At 41.4% G+C, this 22,447-nt stretch overlaps 1 protein-coding gene across 1 annotated transcript in view; it reads right to left on the bottom strand.

Annotated features, from left to right (window-relative positions):
* Positions 1–19,825, bottom strand: part of LOC120017819 (bone morphogenetic protein 1-like) — a 58,395-nt gene extending 38,570 nt beyond the window's left edge. The window contains exon 1 of the mRNA XM_038960816.1: positions 19,506–19,825. Within this exon, the coding sequence (XP_038816744.1) occupies positions 19,506–19,650 (145 nt within the window). The 5' untranslated portion in view covers positions 19,651–19,825. The remainder of the gene's footprint in view (positions 1–19,505) is intronic.
* Between the last annotated feature and the right edge of the window lie 2,622 nt (positions 19,826–22,447).

Here is a 22,447-nt window from a genome sequence, read left to right on the forward strand (position 1 = left end):
AATGAAAACGCAACGTAGGTCAAACTCCTTGGTCCTTTAAAAACCTGCTGTATGTAAAATAGTGTGCTAAAACTGGGAAAATAAATGTGACTCGATCACAACATAATGACGATTGTTTCCAACATCTTGGCTGCTTTCCTAAATAAGTTAAATCTGCTTCGTGTTTTGTTTCCTTGCCACGATACTAACGAGTATCGCGATACTAGTATCGTCCCGGAACTATTAGTGTACTTTTTTATTTTATTTATTTTTTATTTCACCTTTATTTAACCAGGTAAGCTGGTTCAGAACAAGTTCTCATTTACAACTGCGACCTGGCCAAGATAAAGCAAAGCAGTGCGACACAAACAACAACACAAAGTTACACATGGAATAAACAAGCGTACAGTCAATAACACAATAGAAAACAAAGAAAGTCTATATACAGTGTGTGCAAATGGCGTGAGGTGGTAAGGCAATAAATAGGCCATAGTAGCGAAGTAATTACAATTTAGCAAATTAACACTGGCGTGATAGATGAGCAGATGGTGATGTGCACGTAGAAATACTGGTGTGCAAAAGAGAAGTTTTTTTTAAAGACAATATGGGGATGAGGTAGGTAGATTGGGTGGGCTATTTTACAGATGGGCTATGTACAGCTGCAGCGATCGGTTAGCTACTCAGATAGCTGATGTTTAAAGTTAGTGAGGGAAATATACACTGCTCAAAAAAATAAAGGGAACACTTAAACAACACAATGTAACTCCAAGTCAATCACACTTCTGTGAAATCAAACTGTCCACATAGGAAGCAACACTGATTGACAATAAATTTCACATGCTGTTGTGCAAATGGAATAGACAAAAGGTGGAAATTATAGGCAATTAGCAAGAAACCCCCAATAAAGGAGTGATTCTGCAGGTGGTGACCACAGGCCACTTCTCAGTTCCTATGCTTCCTGGCTGATGTTTTGGTCACTTTTGAATGCTGGCGGTGCTCTCACTCTAGTGGTAGCATGAGATGGAGTCTACAACCCACACAAGTGGCTCAGGTAGTGCAGCTCATCCAGGATGGCACATCAATGCGAGCTGTGGCAAGAAGGTTTGCTGTGTCTGTCAGCGTAGTGTCCAGAGCATGGAGGCGCTACCAGGAGACAGGCCAGTACATCAGGAGACGTGGAGGAGGCCGTAGGAGGGCAACAACCCAGCAGCAGGACCACTACCTCCGCCTTTGTGCAAGGAGGAGCACTGCCAGAGCCCTGCAAAATGACCTCCAGCAGGCCACAAATGTGCATGTGTCTGCTCAAACGGTCAGAAACAGACTCCATGAGGGTGGTATGAGGGCCCGACGTCCACAGGTGGGGGTTGTGCTTACAGCCCAACACCGTGCAGGACGTTTGGCATTTGCCAGAGAACACCAAGATTGGCAAATTCGCCACTGGCGCCCTGTGCTCTTCACAGATGAAAGCAGGTTCACACTGAGCACATGAGCACATGTGACAGACGTGACAGAGTCTGGAGACGCCGTGGAGAACGTTCTGCTGCCTGCAACATCCTCCAGCATGACCGGTTTGGCGGTGGGTCAGTCATGGTGTGGGGTGGCATTTCTTTGTGGGGCCGCACAGCCCTCCATGTGCTCGCCAGAGGTAGCCTGACTCCCATTAGGTACCGAGATGAGATCCTCAGAGCCCTTGTGAGACCATATGCTGACACATGCACATTTGTGGCCTGCTGGAGGTCATTTTGCAGGGCTCTGGCAGTGCTCCTCCTGCTCAAAGGCGGAGGTAGCGGTCCTGCTGCTGGGTTGTTGCCCTCCTACGGCCTCCTCCACGTCTCCTGATGTACTGGCCTGTCTCCTGGTAGCGCCTCCATGCTCTGGTTACTACGCTGACAGACACAGCAAACCTCCTTGCCACAGCTCGCATTGATGTGCCATCCTGGATGAGCTGCACTACCTGAGCCACTTGTGTGGGTTGTAGACTCCGTCTCATGCTACCACTAGAGTGAGAGCACCGCCAGCATTCAAAAGTGACCAAAACATCAGCCAGGAAGCATAGGAACTGAGAAGTGGTCTGTGGTCACCACCTGCAGAATCACTCCTTTATTGGGGGTGTCTTGCTAATTGCCTATAATTTCCACCTTTTGTCTATTCCATTTGCACAACAGCATGTGAAATTTATTGTCAATCAGTGTTGCTTCCTAAGTGGACAGTTTGATTTCACAGAAGTGTGATTGACTTGGAGTTACATTGTGTTGTTTAAGTGTTCCCTTTATTTTTTTGAGCAGTGTAAGTCTCCAGCTTCAGCAATTTTTGCAATTTGTTCCAGTCATTGGCAGCAGAGAACTGGAAGGAAAGGCGGCCAAAATTAGTGTTGGCTTTGGGGATGACCAGTGAGATATACCTGCTGGAGCGCGTGCTATGGGTGGGTGTTGTTATCGTGACCAGTGAGCTGAGATAAGGCAGAGCTTAACCTAGCATAGACTTATAGATGACCTGGAAACAGTGGGTCTGGCGACGAATATGAAGCGAGGGCCAGCCGACTAGAGCATACAGGTCGCAGTGGTGGGTGGTATAAGGGGCTTTGTTGATGGCACTATGATAGACTGCATCCAATTTGCTGAGTAGAGTATTGGAAGCTATTTTGTAAATGACATCGCCAAAGTCAAGGATCGGTAAGATAGTCAGTTTTACGAGGGTATGTTTGGCGGCGTGAGTGAAGGAGGCTTTGTTGCGAAATAGGAAGCCGAATCTAGATTTATTTTTGGATTGGAGATGTTTAATATGAGTCTGGAAGGAGAGTTTACAGTCTAGCCAGACACCTAGGTATTTGTAGTTGTCCACATATTCTAAGTCAGAACCGTCCAGAGTAGTGATGCTAGTCGGTTTGGCGAGTGCGGGCAGCGAACGGTTGAAAAGCATGCATTTGGTATTATTAGCGTTTAAGAGCAGTTGGAGGCCACGGAAGGAGTGTTGTATGGCATTGAAGCTTGTTTGGAGGTTAATTAACACAGTGTCCAAAGAAGGGCCAGATGTATACAGAATGGTGTCTTCTGCATAGAGGTGGATCAGGGAATCACCCGCAGCAATGATCGACATCGTTGATGTATACAGAGAAAAGAGTCGGCCCGAGAATTGAACCATGTGGTACCCCCATAGAGACTGCCAGAGGTCCGGACAACAGGACCGCCGATTTGACACACTGAACTCTGTCTGAGAAGTAGTTGGTGAACCAGGCGAGGCAGTCATTTGAGAAACCAAGGCTGTTGAGTCTGCCCATAAGAATACGGTGATTGACAGAGTTGAAAGCCTTGGCCAGGTCGACGAAGACGGCTGCACAGTACTGTCTTTTATCGATGGCGGTTATGATATCGTTTAGTACCTTGAGCGTGGCTGAGGTGCACCCGTGACCAGCTCGAAAACCGGATTGCGCAGCGGAGAAGGTACGGTGGGATTCGAAATGGTCAGTGATCTGTTAATTAACTTGCCTTTCGAATACTTTAGAAAGGCAGGGCAGGATGGATATAGGTCTATATCAGTTAGGGTCTAGAGTGTCACCCCCTTTGAAGAGGGGGATGACCGCGGCAGCTTTCCAATCTTTAGGGATCTCGGACGATACGAAAGAGAGGTTGAACAGACTGGTAATAGGGGTCGCAACAATGGCGGCGAATAATAATCGGGCAAGGAGCTGCCCCCCGCAGCGGAGCTGTTGGCCGGGGTTGGGGTAGCCAGGAGGAAAGCATGGCCAACCATAGAGAAATGCTTATTGAAATTCTCGATTATCGTGGATTTATCGGTGGTGACAGTGTTACCTAGCCTCAGTGCAGTGGGCAGCTGGGAGGAGGTGCTCTTATTCTCCATTGACTTTACAGTGTCCTAGAACGTTTTGGAGTTAGAGCTACAGGATGAACATTTCTGTGTGAAAAAGCTAGCCTTTGCTTTCCTGACTGACCGTGTATTGGTTCCTGACTTCCCTGAAAAGTTGCATATCGCGGGAATTATTCAATATTGTGCAGTCTGCCACAGGATGTTTTTGTGCTGGTCGAGGGCAGTCAGGTCTGGAGTGAACCAAGGACTATATCTATTCCTAGTTCTACATTTCTTGAAAGGGGCATGCTTATTTAAGATGGTGAGGAAATGACTTTTAAAGAACGACCAGGCATCCTCGACTGACGGGATGAGGTCAATATCCTTCCAGGATACCCGGGCCAGGTCGATTAGAAAGGCCTGCTCGCTGAAGTGTTTTAGGGAGCGTTTGACAGTGATGAGGGGTGGTCGTTTGACCGCGGACCCATAGCGCATGCAGGCAACGAGGCAGTGATCGCTGAGGTCCTGATTGAAAACAGCAGAGGTGTATTTGGAGGGCAAGTTGGTCAGGATAATATCTATGAGGGTGCCCATGTTTACGGATTTAGGGTTGTATGTGGTGGGTTCCTTGATAATTTGTGTGAGATTGAGGGCATCTAGCTTAGATTGTAGGACTGCCGGGGTGTTAAGCATATCTCAGTTTAGGTCACCTAACAGAACAAACTCTGAAGATAGATGGGGGGCAATCAATTCACATATGGTGTCCAGGGCATAGCTGGGAGCTGAGGGGGGTCTATAACAGGCGGCAACAGTGAGAGACTTTTTTCTGGAGAGATTCATTTTTAAAATTAGAAGCTCGAACTGTTTGGGCATAGACCCGGAAAGTATGACAGAACTTTGCAGGCTATCTCTAGAGTAGATTGCAACTCCTCCCCCTTTGGCAGTTCTATCTTGACAGAAAATGTTGTAGTTGGGTATGGAAATCTCAGAATCTTTGGTGGTGTTCCTAAACCAGGATTCAGACACGGCAAGGACCTCAGGGTTGGCGGAGTGTGCTAAAGCAGTGAGCACTCAACTATAGTGTGCTCTACTGTGTACTCTATTCTACTGTACAATACAAGACTGTGCTGTACTATACTACTTTTCTTTACTGTACTCTACTTTACTGTCCAAACTTGTGAAACATAGACGTCTATGATTGGTTCAGATTTGGTCCAGACCAGACCAAATCTGAACCAATCATGGACGTATATGTTTTGGACAAATGAAGGCCGGTCCAGACGGCCAGGGCTGACTGACCAAATTGAAAACTACTTTTCAATGTCCATGGACTTCCGGTGTCGGACCGTGCACAGTGGGTGAGGATGTTGGTTACAGTAAATGCCTAAATCAGAGGTGGGCAACTCCAGTCCTCGAGGACTTGATTGGTGTCACACTTTTTCTCCATCCCTAGCAAACACAGCTGATTAATCAAATTGCATTCTAAACTGAAGATCATGATTAGGTGATTATTGGAGTCAGGTGTGTTAGCTGGGGCAAAACTGTGACACCAATCAGGCCCTCGAGGACTGTAATTGCTATCAGTAAGAGCCGGGAGAGGTGACATTCATTGGAGAGAGAGGGAGAGACAGGGGTTGTCCAGATTTCTCACACTTGCTTTGACCATCAGATGACAGAAAGAGAAAGTTTCAGCTGAACATAACAGTATGCCAGTGGAAGGGAGGACAGCAGCAGCAGGTAACTATGGTTTGTGAGTACTGTACTGTCCAAACTTGTGAAACATAGACGTCTGATTGGTTCAGCCAATTCAATTGCAGAAATTCTGTTACTGATTTTTCTGAAACTCTGTTACCGATTTGGTAACAAAATGAGTTTTAAATCACTTAATTCAGAAACAAAATTGATTTCAGTAAAAACGAACTAATTGATAGTTCTAACTTTACTTGCTAGTTATGTTAACTTTCATTGTCCTCCCTCCTCAACTAGAAAATATCTTAAAGATATGTGGGTTTTTGGTAACAAGTCAATGTTTCTTAAACTTACAGAAGGTGGACAACATTTTCCTTAAATAAATATCAGTGTTGATATTAGTTGGCAGGGGTCTTTACTTATACATCAAAACACAATGAAGTAGTTCTAATAGCTTGAAATATTTTTTCTGGTAGATGTTTTCTAAGACCCCATTTCCCTCTGTTTGAAAATAAATCAAAGCCTTTGCTTATTCCTAATTTTTAGGATGGAAAATTGTAGAAAAATGTATATATGCCTTAATAATAAAATAAAAATAGTCTCTTGGCTTCCATTTGACATGCTCCTATGAACTTCACATGTTGGTGCTCTTGGATCCTTTTACATGGAAATTACCCTTACTGACACTATTTACTGATTATTCTCCCTGTGTGACCACCAGGACACCACATCTGGTACAGTAAAACTACAAACAACCTCTAAAAACCAACACCACTATCACATAAAGGAAAGTAGGATCACTAGGAGACTTGGACTTCTGTAGTAGTCAGTTTGCCTGAAAAAAAGTGATATTTTCCTATCGAAGACCCTGAGATGAGATGTGGAAAAGAACAGCTGACGTGGGCTTGAAATGTATTACAATGAAATGGCAATGCCTTTCACAGTGAGGGTGTTTTGAAAACAAACATACATTTGAATTCCAATGGCAGCCAATAGTGTATTGCGTTAAGATGATTACAATCTGATGACAGGGCAAGTATCACTTTTCAGGTTTCATTTTGTGAATGCCAACCCTAACTGACTTCACACATGTTGGCTACAGTGTGGCAGCAGGGTGATACCCTACACTCATGGCACATTTCCACACAGGATTTACCCAAAAGGCGCAGACTTTTCGGTTTCCATCTATGCGGGCCGGCACCCGTGTCTCAATGGGCCATGGCTCCGGCAGACCTGCTCTCACTTGGGGCCAAAGCCAGGCCACTGGTACTTTTCAGATTTCATTTACATAACAATGGCTAACTGTGAACTTTAACACCTCACAAAGCAACTGTTTTGATTATGCAGAGGTTGTTGATTCTGATCTTGTCCTCACTGTCAGCCCTAGCTATGGAAACACAATTTTTCTAATATTGTTACACTTAGTATACACTAGGGTAACACTGGTTTTCGAGTCGAAAATGAGGCATCATTGTGCCTTCTGTGGCTGTATCTTTAAAATTCCCGAGAGAAAAATACAAACATAACATCCAGGCACCACGAATAGTGAGGCAAACAGTGGTACAGTCTATGAAAAGCTTATAGTAAGAGGTGATTGGTGGTATTATGGAAGGTGAGAGTCTTGTAAATATTGTGCCCCTCTCCTTCTGTAAAAACAACTCCAGCTGTTTTTCTTGAGCAAATGCTTACCTTGATACTTCCTCACACTGCAATTTGAGCCCAAGGCAGGAGGGAAAAAAACATAACTAAAGGTGTAATTAGGAGAGATTCCGGAGAAGCCTCAGGCTAAAGCCCCAGATTCTAAGAGGGGATTACGCTCCAATAAAAGCTTAGAAGTCTCATCAGGCACCACAGCAGAGATCAGTCCAGAGTCTTATTATTGACACCATGAAGACAGCTTCAGCTGGAGAGCCACATGTCCAGAGCCTGTCTCTTCTAACGTATTTCAAACTCCATCAGGCCCATTAGCAGGATCTGATTTCCCATATTTATCCATGTCTAAAATGTCATCTTAAAATCATGACTGACATATGTTCTCCAATAACTCCCATATCGTATAGCCATAACATTTTCAAATAATCATTCGTTTTATGGGATCATCATGTAACCATTGCAACATATTATGTCTGTTATTACTCATATGCCATATCCTTGCGATGCATTTTTTTGGCTAGTGAAGAGTGGTAGCTACATAAGGTACAAATCAGAGATTAGAGAATTTACTTTAGAATTGTCATAGTCATTAGTCAAGCTGAGATAGGCTTAAATATGCATTGTGTCATGAAGAGACATCCAAGCTTCTTTAAATAAATTAAAAAGGAGACTTTTAAAGAAACTACAGGTGGGGAAAACACTGTTTCCAGATGAACAGTAATGGAGCTCAAATGAATAATTCAGACAAGTCAAAATGAATGACAAATGGGACTGAACTGTAAAGAAGTTCCCTTTTTGCTTGTTTAGCTTCTCATTATTGTTGCTTAATTAGGCATGCTTTGAGTCATTTAAATGAGCACTCCCAGAGCATTTGTTATTTCTTAGCATTGACAACAAACATATTGTTCCCACTAATGCACCCAGATTATGACCACACCATGGCACCCTAATCACCTGAAAACTACAGAAGCAAACCTGTTGATGTAAACTACATTATGTGTGGGCTGGTTTGTATATGTTTCATCTTCCATGCATGGCTGCATACCCTTTAGATAACTAATTGCCTTGGGAGCTTTCTAGAAGCAGATCCCAATAGTAACTAAATGGAAATGTTCTATTTATTTATTTAAAAAAAAAAATTGGGGGGGGGGGGTAGATCAGCATTAATATTGCAGATAGATTGTGGATTCCATCAATGTAATTGTCTGCATCATTTCCAAGAGTGTGCAAAGCTGTCATCAAGGCAAAGGGTGGCTACTTTGAAGAATCTCATATATAATATATTTGTTTAACACTTTTTTGGTTATTACATGATTCCATAGGTGTTATATCATTGTTTTGATGTCATCACTATTATTCTACAATGTAGAAAATAGAACAAATAAAAGAAAAACCCTGGAATGAGTAGGTGTGTCCAAACCTTTGACTGGAACTGTATATATTGAGAAACAGACGCCTCACAAGTCCTCAACTGGCAGCTTCATTAAATAGTACCTGCAAAATACCAGTCTCAACGTCAACAGTGAAGAGGCGACTCCGGGATGCTGTCCTTCTAGGCAGAGTTCCTCTGTCCAGTGTCTGTGTTATTTTGCCCATCTTAAGCTTTTCATTTTATTGGTCAGTCTGAGATATGGCCTTTTCTTTGGAACTCTTTCTAGAAGCCCAGCATCCCGGAGTCGCCTCTTCACTTTTGACGTTGAGACTGGTGTTTTGCGGGTACTATTTAATGAAGCTGCCAGTTGAGGACTTGTGAGGTGTTTGTTTCTCAAACTAGACACTCTAATGTACTTGTCCTCTTGCTCAGTTGTGCACCGGGGCCTCCCACTTCTCTTTCTATTCTGGTTAGAGCCAGTTTGCGCTGTTCTGTGAAGGGAGTAGTATACAGCGTTGTACGAGATCTTCAGTTTCTTGGCAATTTCTCGCATGGAATAGCCTTCATTTTTCAGAACAAGAATAGACTGACGAGTTTCAGAAGAAAGTTCTTTGTTTCTTGGCCATTTTGAGCCTGTAATCGAACCCACGAATGCTGATGCTCCAGATACTCAACCAGTCTAAAGGCCAGCTTTATTGCTTCTTTAAATCAGCACAAGTTTTAAGCTGTAATAACATTATTGCAAAAGAGTTTTCTAATGATCAATTAGCATTTAAAAATTATAAACTTGGATTAGCTAACACAACGTGCCATTGGAACACAGGAGTGATTGTTGCTGATAATGGGCCTCTGTACGCCTATGTAGATATTCCATTAATAAAAATCTGCCGTTTCCAGCTACAATAGTCATTTACAACATTAACAATGTCTACACTGTATTTCTGATCAATTTTATGTTATTTTAAATGGACAAATCTCTTTTGCTTTTCTTTCAAAAACAAGGACATTTCTAAGTGACCCCAAACTTTTGAATGGTAACGTTAGTATATAACAATTCTATTGGTTGCAAGAATTTTGTATAATAATTTAAATGGAAAAACTAAAAGTTTTGAATCCAGCGTTATTTTGTGTATTAGCTCATAAACCATGTGCCCTGGAATCGGTACATCGAAAATCTCTTCCCAACTATTTTGTAATATATATGGCACAGCTGTTAATTGTTTGGTCCTTAAATTAAACTAGAAAACTTAATAAAAAAAAACCTTTAACAAATTTCAGTCTTTAATGCAGTTCTTTACTTTCTCCCCCTTCCACTTGCCTCTTCCATTTTTGCGGTAATGCTGCAATAAGCACACATTTCCATATATTTTTGTTAGCTGCATGTATGACATAACTCCACCAGTCATATTTATGATATCATTTACAAAGACTATACCGTTTTAATTTATTTTTCTCCAAAAATAAGAGATGCAGAGTTTACTTCTAAATCAACAAACCATATAACAGGCATTAAAAAACAATTGGTTTACAACAACGCTGATATTTTAGATGTTTTTGTTTTGTTGACTAATATAAAATCACCCATCAAATTCTCTCCCAATGACAAACATCTGGTTCTTGCTGTCTAAACCACACAAGTAACATTTCACTAGATCTGTTTGAGAATAACCTTACCCGCTGGGATCACATTTTTTGAGGAGTGATTTATATTCAGTGATTTAAATATCCAGGTTTTGAACCCTTGAGTAGCACATGTGAGGTCTCTTAGAGAACATGGCCTCAAGCTACAAGCTCCCTCTGGGTCACACTATCAACAGCTCAGGACACCTGAAATGAACTAGGGAATTATCCAACTAGACTCTTCAGATGACAAAGACATCAGAGTTAACAGCTGCCTTCCAAATATCCCCCATGATCCATTGTTTATTATCAAGTCAGAGACTAGCTCATAGTCAAATGCATAAGCAACGGTGGGGATGATTAAAGGCTTGGGTTGACTGCATGCATGCAATCCTCAGGGCCAGTTAACAGCTCCTAGATAAGCTGCCAATGGGCTTCACTCACCTTACGCTGGCGTGGCCAGTCTGCCCAGCCTGCCCTCCACCTTCCAGTAGCTCTGCCCTGGCATGGCGTGAATGACCTACAGTACAGTCTGTGGGAACTGCCAGGGACAGTCAGAGGGGAGAGGAGGGGGGTGGGGGAGACAGGAAAACCACTTGCATAAGCGAGGGCAGGGGGTTGCTTGAGGCTGGTCTCCTCCTCACCCTCCCTATAGGCTACAGCACATCTCTTGGTAACGCTTACAGCAGAGGAGCTCAAACGGAGGGCAAAGCCTGTTGTAGCCCACAGACTTCAAATTAAATGTCAGAATACAAATGAGAAGGATATATGATTTAAAATCCAACAGACTCAACCCTTGAAAGAAGCACCTTGGTAGATTAAGTCATCTACCCCATAATGCAAACTCAAATATCAAGTCAGTTTCTGCTCTCTTGAAGATCTATCATGATTTAAATACAGGAGACATTGAGCGTAACTTGCATTTTTTATATAGAATTATAGAATCCACTCTTTTTTAGATAGAAAATGAGTGGGATCTAATCTTAATAGGTTCTTACAGTAAACAAATTGCTGGGATGCTGCCATGGTTGGAGCTCTGAACTAAGGCATTTTCCATCAGATAACTATCAGTTTCAAATGGATTTTCCCCATTTACAATTTATATTAATCAATTTGTAATGTTAGCAATTATATTTTGCTCAAGTAAACAATTTATTGTTGAACTTATTGTTTAATCTTGTAAGCTTGCAAGAGCACTAACCACTGTTGACCTACAGCTAACCTTGAAAGCAGCAGACTGCTATCAAATTGACTAAATGCAATGGTATCGTTTAGTAAAAATCGATACAGGCACAAGCGAAGGAACACTACACCACTGTCGATTGCTGACAGTGGTTGTCACCTTTTGCGAGAGAGCGTGAGTAAGTAAGTCAGTGAGCGAGTCATTGAGTGAAGAAGTTTGAGTGAGACAGCTGAAATGGGGCAGAGGCTAGAAATGGGTGGGAGTTGTACTTAACCGTCTTTCCAGAACCTGTCCTTAACATTGCCCACAGGTAAGTGTGAACATATTAACCCACTGTTCAAATGATGATGGGACTGGTCTACCATCACTACTAAAATAAGTCATTTCTTGACATGTGTGATTCCCTGACATTTGTTTGTTTGACTTTGGTCATTTGCTCTGTCTAAACAAATGAAAGATATCATGTTAGGTCAATGGAATAAGCAACGAGCAAAAAACTGACACCTCGGACCTTTGATCGTCAGCAAACACTGCACATTTCTGTTCATGTTGCATCCTCAACTCCAGCCCATTCAAACTTGATTTGAAGACATACTTGTTTACATTTAGGAATCCCACTTGGAGCACTTGTACTGATTGATTTACTCTGCTTCCAGGGGGCTCCTAACCATGAGTCATGTGTCAGTTATCCTCTTGCATATCAGATCCCACATTTTCCTATTTATAAGTTAAACAATTTGCCTGGACAACTGAGATGACAAATACTGATAACTTTGCTCCTCTAAACAGATCTATGTAGATAGTAGAGGAAGCAGCCTTTTGAACCCCCTGTAAAAACATCTCATGTAATCACGCCTTACTACATACAAGAAAAGTATAAACAAGCTATATGAAATTAGAGCAATGTGTGTGTGATGGATTCTGTATTGCAAAACACCACTTTTATTATGTTCTGCCTCTGGTCATTTCCATGTAAAAGGACCCATGAGCACCAACAAATGAAAGCTAAGAGTTTATATACAGTGGGGAGAACAAGTATTTGATGAATTACTTAAAAATCATACAATGTGATTTTCTGGATTTTTGTTTTAGATTCCGTCTCTCACAGTTGAAGTGTACCTATGATAAAAAATTACAGACCTCTACATGCTTTGTAAGTAGGAAAACCTGCAAAAATCGTCAGTGTATCAAATACTTGTTCTCCCCACTGTATATATTTTATATAGAGTTGAAGTCGGAGGTTTACATACACCTTAGCCAAATACATTTAAACTCAGTTATTCACAATTCCTGACATTTAATCCATGTAAAAATTCCCTGTTTTAGGTCAGTTAGGATTACCACTTTATTTTAAGAATGTGAAATGTCAGAATAATAGTAGAGAGAATGATTTATTTCAGTTTTTATTTCATTCATCACATTCCCAGTGGGTCAGAAGTTTACATACACTCAATTAGTATTTGGTAGCATTGCCTTTAAATTGTTTAACTTGGGTCAAAGTTTTTGGTAGCCTTCCACAAGTTCCCTACAATAAGTTGGGTGAATTTTGGCTCATTCCTCCTGACAGAGCTGGTGTAACTGAGTCCGGTTTGTAGGCCTCCTTGCTCGCACACGCTTTTTCAGTTCTGCCAACAAATTTTCTATAGGATTGAGGTCTGGGCTTTGTGATGGCCACTCCAATACCTTGACTTTGTTGTCCTTAAGCCATTTTGCCACAACTTTGGAAGTATGCTTGGGGTCATAGTCCATTTGGTAGACCCATTTGCGACCAAGCTTTAACTTCCTGACTGATGTCTTGAGATGTTGCTTCAATATATCTACATAATTTTCCATCCTCATGATGCCATCTATTTTATGAAGTGCACCAGTCCCCCCTGCAGCAAAGCACCCGCACAACATGATGCTGCCACCCCCGTGCTTCATGGTTGGGATGGTGTTCTTCAGCTTGCAAGCCTCCCCCTTTTTCCTCCAAACATAACGATGGTCATTATGCCCAAGCAGTTCTATTTTTGTTTCATCAGACCAGAGGACATTTCTCCAAAAAGTACGATCTTTGTCCCCATGTGCAGTTGCAAATGGTAGTCTGGCTTTTTTATGGCGGTTTTGGAGCAGTGGCTTCTTCCTTGCTGAGCGGCCTTTCAGGTTATGTTGATATAGGACCCCTTTTACTGTGGATATAGATGTTTAAAGGCACAGTCAATTTAGTGTATGTAAACTTCTGATACAGTGATTTTGATACAGTGATGTATAAGTGAAATAATGTCTGTAAACAATTGTTGGAAAAATTACTTAGGACATCTACTTTGTGCATGACACAACAGACTTGCCAAAACTATAGTTTGTTAATAAGAAATTTGTGGAGTGGTTGAAAAAATGTGTTTTAATGACTCCAACCTAAGTGTATGTAAACTTCCGACTTCAACTGTAGGTACTGCCAGCTATAGCAAGAAGTAAAAAAAGTTAGCCCAACTAGATAATCATTAATTATTTGCATGATTTCAATTATCATTCTGTCACTGCATGACAATGCACATTTGTTATAGCCTGCAATTGTTATTGTCTTCAAAGCCAAAAACAAGACATGTATTTTTGGAAAATGCTCTTGTTCAGTTGTTTATTTTCATACCAATAGGCCTACCTGAAACCAAAATTGCACTAGCCTGCTGGGCGAAAAAATGAAAATAATAAATTAGGCTTACAGCTATCACAACCTATATTTTAGTAGCAATAAGACAGCTTCTGGTTTCAAAAAAGGAGGACTCCCCTCCCAATTAAAATGAACCCCTGGCTATCAGATTACAACAAGGCTTACAAGACCAAGTTCAAAGCAATCAGCACACTGCCTAAACAGCTTATCGGCAAAGGAAATGGCACTCTCTCTGCCCCCTGCTTTCTAAAAGTGACAGAAAAGGGTGCACAGGCTAGAAGCTGCTCTCCAATGCTCTGCATGGTCCTAAAGCCAGCCTTTACAGGTAAACAGCCATTGCAATTTTAAATCAGGATTGGAATGATTTTAGTCTACGTTTCTTGTTGTTGCCTCTGCTGGAGGGGGGTGCTGAGATTTTTCGGCACGCTAGAGACAGCTATATCGAACCGCCAATACAGAACTGGTTAAGCCCCAGTGCATAATATTGTTTTCTTTTTATTCTGATTTTTCAGGGGGTGCTGCAGCACCCTCAGCACCCCTACTTCCCGCGGCTATGTCTAGAACCTAGGCTATGGGAGAATATCCATATGATAAGAGTAATACCACTAAACAAACAACAGCCAACATATATACACAGTACCTGTCAAAGGTTTGGACACACCTATTCATTCAAGAGTTTTTCTTTATTTTTACTATTTTCTACATTGTAGAATAAAAGTGAAGACATCCCAACTATGAAATAAAACATATGGAGTCATGTAGTGACCAACAAAAGTGTTAAACAAATCAAAATATTGTATTTTATACATTCTTCAAAGTAGCCACCCTTTGCACTGTTGACAGCTTTGCAAACTCTTGGCATTCTCTCAACCAGCTTCACCTGGAATGCATTTCCAACAGTCTTGAAGGAGTTCCCACATATGCTGCGCACTTGTTGGCTGCTTTTTAAAATAATATATACAGTTGAAGTAGGAAGTTTACATACACTTAGGTTGGAGTCATTAAAACTTGTTTTTCAACCACTCCACACATTTCTTGTTGAACTTAAATCACCCTCCCGGATCCGGGATCCTCCTCATCAGAAACGCTGACTAGCATAGCCTAGCCTAGCGCCACAGGGAATATCATATAATATAATTTCATGAAATCACAAGTCCAATACAGCAAATGAAAGATAAACATCTTGTGAATCCAGCCAACATGTCCGATTTTTAAAATGTTTTACAGCGAAAACACAACATATATTTATGTTAGCTCACCACAATAGCGCAACACACAAAGCCATTTTTTTCACCGCAAAGATAGCTTTCACAAAACCCACAAATAGAGATAAAATGAATCACTAACCTTTGAACAACTTCATCAGATGACAGTCTTATGACATCATGTTATACAATACATTTATGTTTTGTTCGAAAATGTGCATATTTATAGCTACAAATCCTAGTTTTACATTGTGAACATGGCGCAAAAATGCTCCAAAGAGTCACGTAATCTAACAGAAAAACTCATCATAAACTTTGCTGAAAAATACATGTTGGACATATAATTAAAGATACACTGGTTCTTAATGCAACCGCTGTGTTAGATTTAAAAAAAATAACTTTAGTGAAAAGCACATCATACAATAATCTGAGACAGCGCTCAGCCATTCTCCGCCATGTTGGAGTCAACATATTCAACAAAAATACAAAATAACATCATAAATATTCTCTTACCTTTGATGAACTTTCATCAGAATGCAGTGCCAGGAGTCCTAGTTCCACGATAAATCGTTGTTTTGTTTTAGAATGTCCATTTCTTCTGTCGAATTAGCAACTTTTGGCTAGCTCATGTGTCCATGAAAGTTTGGCGCATGGAACGAAAAATTCCAAAAGTCATAATAAAAGTCGAATAAACTGGTCAAACTCAGTTGAAAATCCATCTTTAGGATGTTTTTCTCGTATGTATCCAATAACGTCCCAGACGGAGCATTTCTTCGTGTCTACCTAACGCATTGCAGAAAACGATATGGTACACCCAGGTGCGCAGCAAAATACTGCCAATATGGCTGACCTGTCACTCCAAAAGCTCTCATTCGGTCCCACATCAGGCTAGACACCTCATTCAACGTTCTACTGCCTGTTGACATCTAGTGGAAGGCGTATGAAGTGCATACATATCTATAAATACAAGGCAATTGAATAGGAGCAGCCCTTCACAGAGACCCATTTCAGAATTTTCACTTCCTGTTTGGAAGTTTGCCTGCCAAATGAGTTCTGTTTACTCACAGATATAATTCAAACAGTTTTAGAAACTTCAGAGTGTTTTCTATCCAATAGTAATAATAATATGCATATCATATGATCTAGAACAGAGTACGAGGCCGTTTAATTTGGGCACTATTTTTTCCCAAAGTGGAAATGGCGTCCCCTATTAAGAAGAAGTTTTAACAAACTATAGTTTTGGTAAGTCGGTTAGGACATCTACTTTGTGCATGACACAAGGAATTTTTCTAACAATTGTTTACAGACAGATTATTTCACTGTATCACAATTCCAGTGGGTCAGAAGTTTACATACACAGAGTTGACTGTGCCTTTAAAAAGCTTGGAAAATTCCAGAAAATTATACCATGGCTTTAGAAGCTTCTGATAGGCTAATTGACATAATTTGAGTCAATTGGAGGTGTACCTGTGGATGTATTTCAAGGCCTACCTTCAAACTCAGTGCCTCTTTGCTTGACATCATGGAAAAAATCAAACGAAATCAGCCAAGGCCTCAGGAAAAAAATTGTAGACCTCCACAAGTCTGGTTCACCCTTGGGAGAAATTTCCAAACGCCTGAAGGTACCACGTTCATCTGTACAAACAATAGTACGCAAGTATAAACACCATGGGACCACGCAGCCGTCATACCGCTCAGGAAGGAGACGCGTTCTGTCTCCTAGAGATGAGCGTACTTTGGTGCGAAAAGTGCAAATCCATCCCAGACCAACAGCAATTGGACCTTGTGAAGATGCTGGAGGAAACAGGTACAAAAGTATCATATATCCAGAGTAAAACGAGTCCTATATCGACATAACCTGAAAGGCTGCTCGGCAAGGAAAAAGCCACTGCTCCAAAACCGCCATAAATTAGCCAGACTACGGTTTGCAACTGCACATGGGGACAAAGATCGCACTTTTTGGAGAAATGTCCTCTGGTCTGATGAAACAAAAATAGAACTGTTTGGCCATAATTACCATCGTTATGTTAAGAAGTAAAAAGGGGGAGGCTTGCAAGCCGAAGAACTCCATCCCAACCGTGAAGCACAGGGGTGGCAGCATCATGTCTGCTTTGCTGCAGGGGGGTCTGGTGCACTTCACAAAATAGATGGCATCATGAGGATGGAAAATTATGTAGATATATTGAAGCAACATCTCAAGACATCAGTCAGGAAGTTAAAGCTTGGTCGCAAATGGACAGTGACCCCAAGCATACTTCCAAAGTTGTGGCAAAATGGCTTAAGGAAAACAAAGTCAAGGTATTGGAGTGGCCATCACAAAGCCCTGACCTCAATCCTATAGAAAATGTGTGGGCAGAACTGAAAAAGCGTGTGCGAGCAAGGAGTCCTACAAACCTGACTCAGTTTCACCAGCTCTGTCAGGAGGAATGGGCCAAAATTCACCCAATTTATTGTGGTAAGCTTGTGGAAGGCTACCCAAAACATTTGACCCAAGTTAAACAATTTAAAGGCAATGCTACCAAACACTAATTGAGTGTATGTAAACTTCTGACCCACTGGGAATGTGATGAAATAAATAAAAGCTGAAATAAATCATTCTCTCTACTATTATTCTGACATTTCACATTCTTAAAATAAAAAGTGGTGATCCTAACTGACCTAAGACTGGGAATTTTTACTAGGATTAAATGTCAGGAATTGTCAAAAACGGAGTTTAAATGTATTTGGCTAAGGTGTATGTAAACTTCCGACTTCAACTGTATATATATATATATATATATATGTGGCCAACACTTAAAATAAGTGGATTCGGCTATTTCAGCCAGAGCCGTTGCTGATAGGTGCAGGGGAAAAAAATAAGAGCACACCGCCATGCAATCTCCATAGTCAAACATTGGCAGTAGAATGGCCTTACTGAAGAGCTCAGTGACTTTCACGTGGAACCGTCATGAGATGCCACCTTTCCAACAAGTCAGTTCGTCAAATTTCTGCCCTGCTAGAGCTGCCTCGGTCAACTGTAAGTGCTGTTATTGTGAAGTGGAAACGTCTAGGAGCAACAACAGCTCAGCCACGAAGTGGTTGGCTACACAAGCTCACGGAACGGGACCGCCGAGTGCTGAAGCGCAAAAAAATCCTCTGTCCTCGGTTGCAACACACACTACTGAGTTCCAAACGGCCTATGGAAGCAACGTCACCACAAGAACTGCTCTTCGGGAGCTTCATGAAATGGGTTTCCATGGCCGAGCAGGTTCACACAAGCCAAAGATCACTATGTGCAATGCCAAGCGTCGGCTGTAAAGCTTGCAGCCATTGGACTCTTGAGCAGTGGAAACGCGTTCTCTGGAGTGATGAATCACACTTCAGCATCTGGCAGTCCGATGGACGAATCGGTGTTTGCCAGAAGAACGCTACCTGCCTTAATGCAGTGCCAACTGTAAAGTTTGGTGGAGGAGGAATAATGTTATGGGCCTGTTTTTCATGCTAGTGTCCACATATTTTTGGTCATGTAGTGTATATTTAGAAGATCACATAGGCTCCCAATTAATGTCAACAGAATTGGGATTTAGAGTGGTCAGAACTGGAGATCATACACGAGGATAAAATAGGCCAGGTGTGGACTACATTACAGCACCCCCTCCAGCCGCTTGTTTTCAGTGGTCACATGAACAGCCGGTGAAGTATTAAAATGCACGTCATTTTGCGCAATGACAAAACCAAGTGGGTAACACTGGAGCCTCATAACATACTAAAATGCAGCGTTTTTCTTCACGATCAAGGCCTACTTAAGTGAACGTAAGATCGGTAGAAAGGATTATAATAGTTTCAATTGACAGTTCAATAGGTGGTTATTTGGTGCTCTCCAATGGATATTTATTCTTCCAAGTTAGGCTATAACTCCTTAATCTCTTTAAATAGGTTATTCTAATAAAAAATGTAACTACACAGAAAGAACATACATCAAAAATACTTTCTATAAAGATATGACAAAACTTTTAAACTAATAACATGTTTGCATTATGTTCCAGTAAAAATGCTAAACTTTTTTTTCTTCCATGTTTTGAACATTATACCCTGAGAAATGACATTGTCCTTATTTTATTTCAATGAGTGCCAGCTTTCCACCACCAGCTATATCAACAGTATGTTATGTTCAACGCGTGAATCAGCAAAACTATGACAATAGGTCAAAAATAAAGAAATATAAAATATCCTTATACCTTTTAAAACTCGATTCACCGCTGTCATCTCCAAATGCATTTCCTTCACTGACCACAAGCTTCCAGGCACACAAAAGCATTTCGTGGCATGTTTGAGGTCCACATAAATGAGGTAAATAGCGTTCCAAAATCTTACCAGCTTTACAGGGATCCTTATAGTCGATCACATCTGAAGTGGCAGTGGGCTCCACATAGTAGCTTGTTTCTATTGCTTCTAGATCGATCGCAGATATCACGCAAAGGCAGGGTAGAAGAAACAAACATCTCGTTGTGAGATCCATGATTCGTGAGTGGAGGGTAGATTACAGCGAAAGACGAAAAATAAGAGATAAAGAAAAAAGGACAGAAGGAGAGAGAGAAAATGGGAGGTTTTGGGGAAATTAGATCTCTCCGGAGGGCGGGTTTAAAATCAGAGCTCAGCCTCTCCACAAAGTCTTGATTATGGGGCAGTGATTCGCTCCCTAGTCGTGCTCCGGGGTAGCGCATTTGCTTGCAAACTTCGGTGATCGTGGCACATCATCACGTTGTGATCTATGGAGACGAGCCATAGCGATGGGGGCCCGTATTTACTCGTCTGTAAAATACTTATTTATCTTAGTCTTTAATTAATTATAATCCCTAAATGTAACTTTACAAACATGATTATATTGTGTAAACACATTTCATTTCAACAGCACAAGATCGGAATGTGCATGGTCAATACTGGAAAATGAAGATCAACCAGTCTTATGTTTTTGTGTACCATGTGTTTCTGTGCATATGATAAATAAACTTGACTTGATTTGTGTAATTTGAAAGTAAGTAAATCAAAAACCTATCATTACAAAGTTACAAATAACATTTTGTTTCATCATCCCAAATAATCACACCCCTCTGCTCCCATAGTCGATATAAATAAAGGCCAATGGAGATGGATTGACACACACACACGCTTGCACACACACACTTTTATTCCTGGCTGGCATTGTCATCACTATTCTACTCAGGTGATTTATAAGTCACACAGTTCATCGTGTATTTTGTCTGGTTGTAAAGAAACATTAAGCTGTTTATCAGAGATAGGCTTCCCCCTACCCCAGACACAAGGCAGAACCCTTCCGTAGATGTGACAAAGCACAGCCTTATTATCACTTGATGAAATCTATAAATCAGATATCAAACTAACTATGCAATTAGAGACAAAAGGAAATATTAATTTAGAAAAGTAAAGAGGGAGTTATAACTCATACTGTGTATCATTAAGAACCAGTTAAAACAGTAATGGTTTTTACTGAGTTGAGCGCCACCTGTTGCCAACACATGGAATTATCATATTTTACCTGCAAAGAAAAACACCATTTATTTGTAATCTAAAAGTAAACACGAAGGATGACAAATATTGATTATTTCATTATTAACTGAATACAAATGACTCGACAGCAAACATGTAAAAGATCAAACATAGGCCATTCCTACCTGTTCCTTTGATCATGATACTGCATAAAATTATCAATTGTGCAAACTCTGAATGTAGACAATTCAAAGTTTGCAAAAACATGTAGATCAGTCTGCAAAGACAGTTGAGTTAGCGCTTGATTTGTCATTGCTGAGTTACGTGACAAATCAAATGCTAACTCATCCCAGTGATTTGGGAGTGAACAGGATGGAGCTGTGTTGACTAAATACAAGTGGCATTTTGACACAAAGATCCTGATCAAATGTGGCCTGAATCATTTCTCAGTAAGTGGGGGTCTCACTCAGTAAGCTTGGGAAGCAACCAAGCAAATGTCAGTTTTGGAGATTTAAAATACACTACATGGCCAAAAGTATGTGGAAACCCCTTTCAAATTAGTGGATTCGGCTATTTTAGCCACACCCGTTGCTGACAGGTGTTTAAAATAGAGCACACAGACATGCAATCTCCATAGACAATCATTGGCAGTAGAATGGCCCGTACTTAAGAGCTCAGTGACTTTCAACGTGGCACCGTCATAGGATGCCCTGCTAGAGCTTCCCCGGTCAACTGTCAGTGATTTTATTGTGAAGTGGAAATGTCTAGAAGCAACAACGGCTCAGACGCGAAGTGGTAGGCCACACAAGCTCATAGAACTGGACCGCCGAGTGCTGAAGAGCATACAAATCGTCTGTCCTCGGTTGCAACACTCACAAAAAAATCTAATCAAATGTTAATTGATCACGTACACATTTAGCAGATGTTATTGCGGGTGTAGCGGAATGCTTGTGTTCCTAGCTCCAACAGTGCAGTAGTATCTATCTAACAATTCAAAACAATACACAAATCTAAAACCGAGTTCCAAACTGCCTCTGGAAGCAACGTCAGCACAAGAACTGTTCATCAGGAGCTTCATGAAATGGGTTTCTATGGCCAAGCAGCTGCACACAAGCCTAAGATCACCATGCACAATGCTAAGTGTTGGCTGGAGTGGTGTAAAGCACGCCGCCATTGGACTCTGGAGCAGTGAAAACATGTCTGGAGTAATGAATCACACTTCCCCATCTGGCAGTCAGACGGACAAATCTGGGTATGGCGGATGCCAGGAGAAAGCTATCTGCCCAAATGCATAGTGCCAACTGTAAAGTTTGGTGGAGGAACAATGGTCAGGGGCTGTTTTTCATGGTTCGGGCTAGGCCCCTTAGTTCCAGTGAAGGGAAATCTTAACGATACAGCATACAATGACATTCTAAAAGATTCTGTGCTTCCGACTTTGTGGCAAAAGTTTGGGGAAGGCCCTACAATGCCCCCGTGCACAAAGTGAGGTCCATACAGAAATGGTTGGTCGAGATCGGTGTGGAAGAACTTGACTGGTCTGCACAGAGCCCTGATCTCAACCCCATTGAACACATTTGGGATGAATTGGAACGTTGACTGCGAGCCAGGCCTAATCGCCAAACATCAGTGCCCAACCTCACTAATGCTCTTGTGGCTGAATGGAAGCAAGTTCCCCCAGCAATGTTCTGACATCTAGTGGAAAGCCTTCCCAGAAGAGTGGAGGCTGTTATAGCAGCAAAGTGGGGACCAACTCCATATTCATGCCCATGATTTTGGAATGAGATGTTCGACGAGCAGGTGTCCACATA

Source organism: Salvelinus namaycush, chromosome 1 (genome assembly GCF_016432855.1).
Source record: "Salvelinus namaycush isolate Seneca chromosome 1, SaNama_1.0, whole genome shotgun sequence".
NCBI lineage: Eukaryota > Metazoa > Chordata > Actinopteri > Salmoniformes > Salmonidae > Salvelinus > Salvelinus namaycush.